An 11,053-nucleotide genomic window follows, 5' to 3' on the forward strand; every position below is an offset into this window, starting at 1 on the left:
TTTTCGAAGTAAAGAAAAACATTTTATGCAGATGTGTTGTGGTTCGGTTTTGATGGCTTTATATTAAACCATGAGCCAACTTTACAGGTTTTTTTTTTTTTTGTCTTCGAAAACCAAAACTGAACTGTTTAAAATTATAACCCAACTAAGCCGAACATTACCAACGACTAGGTCCGATAGAGTTTGTGCTTCGATAATAAATTGAGTTTAAAATAAGAATTATTAATCTGCCTATACATTCACTTCAAACTAAACACCAATTAATATGTTATTTAAGAGAATCATTATATGCAAAGATAACTTTGGTCATATAAATGATAAATCTTATTGCAACAAATAGAAGACGAATTCATAACAAAAACAGTTTACTCATATCAAATAAAACTTTGTTTAACTATATTTTAACGATATCTAATATATATTATAAAACATATCTAATATTAAATATGTAAATAATTAACATTTCAATATGTACGATCAGCTTCGGTTTCAACCGTGAAACCAAATTGATGAACGGTTTCATAATTTAGGGAAGAATGAACACCTATAAATTTATTACATGATTATCAAAGTATGTGTTTCCCGCTGCATCGCGCGGGCACTCTTCTAGTAGAAATAATAAGTGTGGCTCATACTTTTGTCTATTGAAGATATAAAATCATTTTCCACTTTTATAGAACTAGAAATGCTGTGCTTTAAGTTTTATTAAAACCGAAAAGTTTTGCTAAGATAAAAATTGTTTGTAATTGTCATAGAAATATGAAGAAAAAAAAGGTGTGTGTGTGGGGGGGGGGGGGATATAAGTTGTTTATTATAATATGCCACTGATATCAAGATTGAAGACGCACTACAACTGATGGATCAAACTACTACTAATTATTTCCATATGTTGTTTTGTTTCAATTATTTACTTTAGTTATTTGTATTTGTACTTTAGGGTTTTGGGTCTTGTGTATATATAGATGGTAGCCTCCTAAATGGAGGGTGTGTGTACATAATGTTGATGAAACCTTATTGTAATACCCCGTGGATTGTTCATACATAGAGGTTGGATGCTAAAGCTATGATGATGTATTAATTTCTTCTTTTATATATATACATATATATATATATATATCCTGTTTATCACCAAAATACTTTCTCATATCTATGATTTTTCTCATTATTTATTATTACACGCTCATCTTTTGTTCTTTGTTCCATCTTCAAATTGGTTTCACAATCATTGAGATTTCAATCTGTATAATAATAAAATAATTTTCTATATTTTATAGAACTCTTAACAAGCAATCAGCAAACAATGAAAACGGAGGCACATATGTAAGTTGAACATTAGAAGTAGCAGGTTGCCCTTTACTCAATATATTCATTTCGAATCCTTGAGAATACTCGAACCATCTGGGGCTCATTGATTAAGAGAGTTAAAAACAGGATTAAAATTGAAGTTTTTTTTTCCTTCCAATTTACAATAACTAATAATCGTTAGATCCTAAACCTCCGATTTCAATACTCTCTATTTGCTAAGCACTTGTCAACGCCAATGTTAGAGAAACCTTAGTGTCCATCAGGAGCACCAACAATCTATTTTATGTTATACTATGAAATAAATCAAAATACGAGAAAAATATAGGGAGAAACTTTATTCCAAATGATAATTTGTGGGTCGTTATATTCAAACACTATCCCCATGGTGTATTAACAACTTTATATGGCTCGTATAGGGCTATACGAGCCGTATAACCCTCACATAATGTAAGGAGGGAACATGATGACGATTTTTCAATCTATACGGGTCGTATAGCCTTCCTTGGCTCTTATAGGCTCGCATACCACATCTGACCTATACGAGTCGTCTATGGGCTATACGACCCGTATAGACAGAGATTTTGCGAGAAAAGTTCATCATGTCAGTTTGTATTTTTGCCAGTAATATGTATTTATTTTCTTGTCTATATGAGTCGTATAGAGGCTATACGACCCGTAAAGGTGTCAACCAGAACGAAACGCATATCGATATTTTAAACACTAACTCATATAGCTAACTCATAAAGTTCTAAATATGTAAGTTTAAATTATGTGTTTTTTATTTTATAACCAACTCTACTGTTATTTCCAATATTTTGTATTTTAAAAGCAATTCAAAGAAAAAAAAGTAGCCTATACGAGCCAAATAGGTGATAATTGATATATAAGTCATATAACCCTATATGACTTGTATAGGGGATATATGATACAAGAAAACAACACCTGACACACTTCAGCACAAACTAATATAATTCTGAGCATATATGACTCGTATAGCCCCTATATAAGTCATATATATGCACAGTAAATCTATGTGGTGTGGGAATAACAGATGCCTAATTTTTTATTATCCCCAGTATTCATTTGGAATCCAACACAACTGAAAAACATATGGAGATGGAAGTTATTGATCTACGAAGTAAAAACGTGAAACTTTTTACTCGTGTCACACGTCAAAATCGTAAAAAACTAGTGGTACTGTGAATGTGATAAATTTCTCTCTTTCTGAACGGGGCAGCCATGCCAACTATATTAACATACTAACATTTACTTTACAAATTGTTTATTAATTAACAATAACTCTAGCTCATCTATCTGACATTGAAGAGAAAGTTAAGTTTTGGGCTGCAAGTTGCAATGCCTTAAGTTCAAATCCAATTCTAACCGATTTTCACCATAGTGGGCCTTCGGACGGTGGGTTCTCCCTGGAATAGGATATGGTAGGCTTTGGCTACCTAGCTACTCGTAATCACAAACGTATGAATCACCTTTTGTCATTAGGTTAACCCGAGTAACAAGACTTTATCTGTTCAGAAAAAAAAAGTAATATTTTTTAAAATAGTTATAATCAAACAAAAACAAAAAAAAAGGTATATTGGTTTTTAATGATCCCAACTATTGCCTTTTGGTCACTACTGGTCCCAACTAATGAATTGGCTACTAATGGTTCCAACTTTTAAAGTATTTGTTCATAACGGTCCGCGACTAACAGAATCCTAACATCGTTAGTTTCAGGTCGCCGGAAAAATGATTTTGGCCGGAAAACTCAATTTTTTTCCCGAAAACTCAACATTTTCGTCCCAAACATCTTGGTAACTTCGTATCGGACCTTTAGGAACCTTTTTCTAGTAAAAGCTCAAATTATCGAGGTCGTCGGAAACCTTAGAACCATCGTCGGAATCGGTTGATGGTGCTCAAGTGGTAGTAATTGGTTAGTGGTGAGTCAATTGGCGGTGGTTGCGGTGTTCAGGTGGTGTTTTCTAGCAACAAATTTGAATTTTCCGGCCAAAAGCATTTTCCCGACGACCTGAAACTAACGACGTTAGGATTCTGTTAGTCACGGACCATTAGGAACAAATTCTTTAAAAGTTGGGACCATCAGTAGCCAATTTATTAGTTGAGACCAGCAGGTGACCAAAATACAATAATTGAGACCATTAAAAACCAATATACCAAAAAAAAACAAAAAAGGTGAGCTACTAGAATATGGATATGTTGGTAATTGAGTTGGTCTGGTTGCATCGGGTTCTGTTGGGCAGCTTTTGATGGCCCGTGACCCTACCAACCTAAACAAAATTCCAACTGCTCGATATGGCTACCGTTACACCCGTTGGGGTGGGCCCAAACCTTTTCATTTTTTTGCTTCCCAATTTTACGGCACTTTTATGCCAATTTTACGAACAAAGAAATAAATATTTTTGAAAACACATTGCATCGACCCTGTAAAATTTTGGCATCGGCCTCCATGTAAAATTTGTTTTAAAATTGTAAAATTATATAATATATTTATATACAACTATTATAATAAAGTAATTAACAATATAAAACAATCAAGCTCATTTTCAGAATAAAAATATAATCGGTGACTCTGTCGAGATGTCTACTACTGTTGGTTGTCTACATTACATTTTATAAGTATTAGAGTTTATCTACACAACTGATGAGATATTTTAGCCTGAAAACTCAAAGTTATGTAATTTATAAGTATATTAGAACATTTGAGATTAAAACTGTTGTTTGCTCGATTATTTGTTTTTTATATATTTTTTAAACTTTTTAGGCAACTTTGGAATATTTTCTTAATGTTAGTTGCAAAAACAATTGTTTGATCAGAGTTTAAATTCGTAAATAATGGGAACATGAATATAATGGAACGAGTTTCAAAACTAAAGTTGGGCTAGAATTTTGATTTTTATCCTATTATCATGTTACCCGATCGATCCCATCAGGATAAAAGATTTAATATGTAGGGATTAACGGATCCTCAGAAAGTTCCAGTTCCAACTGCATGAAAAAGGTTTATGAGTCTGTTATTGTATGAGTGAGAATTACATTGTTCTTTATTGTAATATTAACTTAAGAAAGAATACTTCGTGGGTCAAATAAAATATTATCGGTGGTTAGATATCAAAGTTTATTGGTTAAAGAAGATTGACTTGTAATCTCCGCTTCTTCTGTCTAAAGCTGCAAAAATGGCGCATGTTAAGGAGTGCTTATTTAACTCCAAAAGCACTGTGTTATGTCAAAGGTGTTTATTGATTTATGGTTTTTCAAAATTTTTTTTTTTAAAAGGGTTTGGGTTAACTTTTGTTGCGAGAAAAAGTCAACAAGTCAATGAGTTGTTTTTTAAAAAACATTTAGCTTAGCTTATTAAGGTAAAATGACCAAAAGGACAAAGGTAGGTTGGTGAGTAATGAATATAAAGGGAAGGGTGTGTATATTTGTAATTTGGTATTTTAAAAGTCAAAAGGCAAAACTAAAGGTCAGGATTTGTGGCTTCTCAAACCAAATTTTTAACCCATACCAAAAAGTAAAAAAGCACTTCCCCGATACCCAAACAACTTATTAGGCTTATTGGTTTTTTTGAAAAGGCAATAAGCAAATAAACACTTTCTAAAAGCAATCCCAAACACCCGCAAATTCACCAAAACCGTGTAAAAGCAGATTTTTAAAGCTAAAGTCATTTGCAATTGTAGAAGTCTGTGAGGTCTAGCTTCTTTTTAATTTTCATTTTCTTTTCTTTTTTTTTTGAAATAGGCAGGTGTTAAGTGAGATCTTTTGGATTATAGTTTCATGTAACACAACGGTTAAATAGAAATATTTTAGTTTTAAAAGTTAAGATTAAATTGTTTTTAATTGAAAAGTTTTTTGTTTGTTGGCTATGGCGACTTGCTTGGACTTTGGTGTGTTTTATAAAAGTTGCTATTATAAAAAAGGTGATGAATTAAAGCATATTATTTATTTTGCATGCTTACTTAAAGGTGTTTGTTAGAAAGTACCCAGTCTTTTATTAAATTCAACCCAAATATCAGGCTTAATGGGCCCTCACGAACCCTTTTTAGGCCCGGCTCATATCCTCAAACCACCGCGTGTACAACCATTAAGATAACATATCAGTAAAAAAATGGGCTACAAAGAACACAAAAGCCCGGATTATCAACACAAAGTCATAAACGTGTTCTTGATGACATTGCGTAACTTCAAAAGAGCATCAAAATCTTCGCCATAAACATTTTAATCAATGTCATGATTATCAGGGCTAGTTTGGTATGGGGTAATGATATAGACAAGGAATTGAAATGGGTGGTGGTGGTGCTGATGGCGTTAGCGATGGCGCATCATGGCGGTGGTGGTGAGAATAATGCTATTTGATATATAATTTTACTATCCCCTTTAAAACTTTTAATATAATGGTTTTTTCAAATAAATTCGAATATTAGGTGGTGATTTGTTTATTTTATCTATATATAAGTTATATAAACCACTTAGATGTATCAAATATAAAATTTAACATACCACATTAAACTATTTATAGACAAGGTGTAAACGAGACTGAGTTATGATCGAGACTGCTAAAGCTTGAGCTGGGCTTATATCCAATTTTCCAAGCTCCACATTTAGTGTGGGTATATATATATATATATATATATATATCAAATGATTATTTTTTCATAATTTTACTAAACAAAATTTGTATAAAAACTTGATTCCATTAAACTCACAAGACTAGTCAAATTTGACGTGTAAAGCTCACTTTCGATCTTGTTTATCATAGAATCTCCAATATAAACAGAGCCCATGCTTAATCTCGAGCACATTTAAGCTTGACATAGTTTTAGCTTTTAATGATCTACCAATGCACTATTGATCTAGTGGTGTGGCATGCACTCCTTATCAATGTGCGGTTGTAGGTTCAAATCCTTGAAAGTTCAAGATAAAGGTAAAAATATTGCCATTCATAAAAGAAAAAGAAAAAAAAAACATTTAATGATCTGATCTAAAACATTTGCACCCGTTTAACCTTAATTTGAGAAAATAAATGTAAGAGGCTAGATCGATAAATATGGTGCAGTGGTAGAGAGTTTGGGTTTCTTAATGGAGACCCAAGTTCAATTCTCACTTACAACGTTTTGGGGTGACATGGATGGCTCAATGAAGGAAGACTGAGATCTTTGTGATCTCCAGTTCGATCCTAAGGGCATCCGAGTTTTACCACCAGTGGGCCATGGGCAAGTGGGTTTTCTTCGGAACTGAAGATAACTTGGAGGCACTTAAGGGCTCCGTACGTCTAGGTTGGGCCAGCTGGCGGTGGCCTTTAGCCATTGGGTCACTCCGTACGAAGTACCTAGGCATTCTATATTTGTTGGCCGTTCAAAAAAAAAAAGTCAATAAAAGTCTCTTCTTATTAAAAACTATAAAGCAAATTAGGGATGAGCTCGGTAACGTACCGGTACCGAAAATCCCGATCCCGAAAATCGCAATTTTTTGGTACTGGTACCGGTACCGAAATGTTCGGTTCGGTACCGGTACGATATCGGTACCGATACCGGGACGATACTGGTATTTAAGGTAAAATAATACCGGTACCGTACTGCACCGGTCTCGAAAACTCAAAATCTTGGTACCGATTCGGTACCGACGGTACCAAATACCGGTACCAATCGGTATCTTACCCATTTTTGCTCATTGTTTAAACCAAATTATATAAAAGGTGTGGGACTGAGGGGAACGAGGATTGTTGGTAAAATGCATCAAGCTTGGGGCCCAAGTCTTCATCATAAACTGAAGTCGTTTAAGCTCGATCGGCTCACTTCCAGGCTTTAGTAAATTTATCTCAAATAGCTAATGAGTGGTTTGATTACCTTGATATATATATGGTATGATAAAGTTTGAAGGTTTTATATTTGTTGGATTTATATACTCTGCTTTGTATCTATGAGGATATGCCCACCACGGGATGCCAGATGTGTCCATAATTACAAATTATTCTTTATGTGTGTTTATATTGTCAATCATGATTTGTTGCAAGAATTATTGAAAACGTGGTCGGTCTCTGTTAGTTACATATTTAGTTGGCCATAAAAATATTACGGAGAGTAACAAACACTTGAAATAAAGAATGATATGAAAGCCTGGCATTTCGATGATTTGTGGCAACAAACAATGTGCTACATAAAAATAAATCAAAAAATAGCCACATGGATATAAAGATACGCATATAGAATTATGATAACGCACAAAATGTGTGAAGTGAGAGAAGAAAACACGGTGACATTTTAATAAATAATACGTGTAATTAAGCAATATAAAAACTAACTAGCGTAATTTTATTACACTATAACTTTACAAGTTTATGCTTTTTCTTTCTCAAATATATCATTCAACAACCCGATTTACACAACCACGGACACCATGCTAGGAAATTTTAACTGTCACGGTCGCCTACATACAAGATGTAGATTAACTAGAAAGGGAGGGTGATTAGAATTTCTTAAATATACTTGATCCAGATGCTAATCTTGTTTGTTAAACCCTTTTTACAACTTTAATATGTAAGATATGCAATAGAAGAGTTTAAGGGATAGAGATGACATTTATGGAGGTTCAAGTGGCTGTTAACTAATCCATTCTACATCGTCTCCTCGATTTTCCAATTGGAGTTGCCCCACTAACATTTCTCTTAACCGGAAAGACTTAGCCAATACACCAGGCGTTTCACTAGTTCATGGGTAGTGATCCCTTGTGCAAATGTTTCACTAATCCAAGGTAGTGATAACCTCTTCAGCTCACTAATCTCAAAGTAGTAATCACCCCACTCAAATAACCAACCCAAATGGTGAACCCCTCACAAACTAGTCACTTGAACACACTAGTGGATATCTCACAAATACAATACAAGTAGGAATAAGAATTTAGTTGTTAAAACTCTCGATCTTCTCTTCTTCGAAGGATGTATGAAATATGAAGGAATCAATAGAGATAATATTTAGACATGTATATTTAATTGTCACAGAAGAATTGTTGAGGTTACAGATTACATAAGACATCTAGTTATAATCCGAAACACAATATAAGAAAATTATGTGATGGATGATCCATGGTTGATATCATCGGCATGGACGCCGTGCGATGTTTTATCTTCTTTTGTAACTTTGTTTATAAGAAAACTCATCAGTGTTACCGTCTTACTAACATTCATAATTTATATTAACTTCTATAGTTGAAGAGTGAGAGAGAGTTTGGTTACTTTCAAAAGCCTTTTTACAATATTGTTTAGACAAATTGGATTTTAATGCTTCAAATTATGATTTGTTGTTGATAATAATCCATACTAATATCTTGGTCAATGTAATTCTAACTTTAGTTTTCGTTATCAAAGGCAATTTAATTAACATAATTATTATTGATTTACAGTTGATTTCGTAGCACACAAAGGATTTGAAAGTAAAACAATATATACTTTCTTTTTTCCAGGAAAAAAAAGAAAAACATTTATCCAAGTAACTAGATCACTTAATGCCAAAAATACCTTATGTAGTTAGTTATCATAAAGTATGGTCTATGATAGCCAGGACTCAGGAGATATCATCCAGCCCGATTAAAAGACAAAAGCATAGTTATGTTATCTTGAAGTGTGGGTCACAATCCCCATAACTTGTGTTTGAAATAAAAAGAAGTATTTTATTCACACAATTTTGATTTTTTTAATAAGCTTTTATAGTTTTGACCATTTTGTTTAAAATTTAAAATTATTATTTAACAAACACTGCATAATTTTTATCAAATTAATTAACAAAAATAGATATTTAATTGGTGCTTATAATAGTGAATTAATCTATTGATAATTTGAGGGCGTAAAGCAGATCGTAAAATTAGGGTCCTTCTCTAAAAGAAATATTTTTTTACTTAAACTATTATATCTTAGAAATATGATGACACCATTTTTTTCTTACAAGTGATTTCTAAAAGACACCCAATGAATTGGGTGAGTTTTCCTAATCAACTAGTCAAAGAGACAAGTCAAAAGTCATCAGGTCGAGCAAGCAGATGTTCAACCTTTAAAATCAACGGTTGTCTTCTGATGATTTTTGTAAGATGAATTGACGTTATTGGTCAATGTCCAGTCTTCAGAATTAACGGTTGTCTTTTGATGGTTTTTGTAAGAGACCCTATTGGTCATCTGGTGATAGCATTTCCAACACAAATTCAAGTGGCTGAGAGTCGAATGAATTTTATGTGGGTGGAATAATCGAATCCGTATAAACCTAATTACAAAAAATTAATAATAGATCAACATCTGAAACACATACCTAAGTCTAGACATGAAAGAATATCACCATGATACTATAGTGTTTACTCATTGTGGTGTCAATGCGGCTGAACACATGGCCACGTCATTCAAAACTTTTATGGCTGATGAGCTGGACAAATATTATCCATATAAATATGGATATATACTTCAACCACGACAATTTTTTAAACTGACCATCCCTCTAAAATTAATACTACCATCTTTATGCACAAATGGACCCATACACCCTTCACCGATCTCTGTTAGATACCACCACCACCACCGCCATCGCATATGATGTTCATAATCACACACTTACATCTTTGCCACCAAAAGTGGACCCTAAACCTATACCTAATGTTCCAAACATCATTTTACGTGTGATGATATTATCAGTCGTTGCAACAGTTGCAATATGGGCAAACCACGAGGGGTCAAAGGGGTTCTCCATCGTGACAATTAACGAGGCAGGTAAATACTCATCACCCGGAAAGCGGTTTTCAATCTTTTATGAATCAAACGATAAAGCGACACGAATAGTTCTCAACACAAGTAGTTTTGTGGAACATCTTCTTTACCCTAATCAAGACTTGCAACATACAAAGAAACAAATTAATAGTGTCACTCTTAGACTTGCCCCAACGAGCTTTCCAGAGATCGTATCGGTTTATTCACGAAAACCATATGAATATGTAATCAAACTAAGTCCGTCATTAATGGAAAGGTCATCCAGCCATGATGAATTTGTATTAGCCGTGCTACAAGGCATGGCTCGGGTATGGCTTTGGGACGGCAAAGGTGCTACTCCATCAATGCTGTTACACGGCATGGTGGAGTATATAAGCACCTTAGCCGGCTTCAGTAACACCAAAGTCTTGAACTCTGGTACTGGCGTCAGCATCATGACACTGACGCCACCACCATATGAGATTTGCTGGAAAGATGAGGACCCGAGAAAGGTGGCAGGGTTTTTGAGATATCATGACCAACGACAACAAGCGGGTGGTGGGGAGGTGATCCGGCGGTTGAACAAACGGATGATCGAAGGATGGAATGATCAGATGATGGATGATGCATTAGGTATGGCAGGTCAGCATGCATGTGCAACTTACAACATATTAACTAGGCATCACCATCCATCCAGCTCAATTTGAATTCTTTCATCAGTATAAATGGATACGAAATAATTATGGTGGGCTCAATATTTTGATCTTGAAATTATTGTTGTTTCTTGGTCCATTATTGTTTAAGGGCCCCTTGATTACCTTTGTTAATTACAGTTGAAACATATTAATTATTTATTCATTGAATTAACCATCTTACCAAACAAGGGTTTGTTTCACATAATAAAGTTGTATTTAATAAATTAAATTCTCCTTGAGTTTTTTTTTTCCTTTTTCTTGTGTACCTCTAATTATATAAAAGGTATAATTAATAGTGCAAAAACATTTAAAATGA

General features: G+C 33.8%; 1 protein-coding gene across 1 annotated transcript; it reads left to right on the forward strand.

Annotated features, from left to right (window-relative positions):
• Positions 1 to 9,828: 9,828 nt before the first annotated feature.
• Positions 9,829 to 10,749, forward strand: LOC143545964 (uncharacterized). Its single transcript, XM_077037728.1, has one exon. It carries the CDS (start codon positions 9,829 to 9,831, stop codon positions 10,747 to 10,749), a length of 921 nt encoding a protein of 306 aa, XP_076893843.1.
• The last annotated feature ends 304 nt before the right edge of the window (positions 10,750 to 11,053 follow it).

The sequence above is a fragment of the Bidens hawaiensis genome, unplaced genomic scaffold, assembly GCF_021521415.1.
Source record: "Bidens hawaiensis isolate Kalapana, Puna unplaced genomic scaffold, B.hawaiensis_p1.1 tig00014140_1, whole genome shotgun sequence".
Lineage (NCBI taxonomy): Eukaryota > Viridiplantae > Streptophyta > Magnoliopsida > Asterales > Asteraceae > Bidens > Bidens hawaiensis.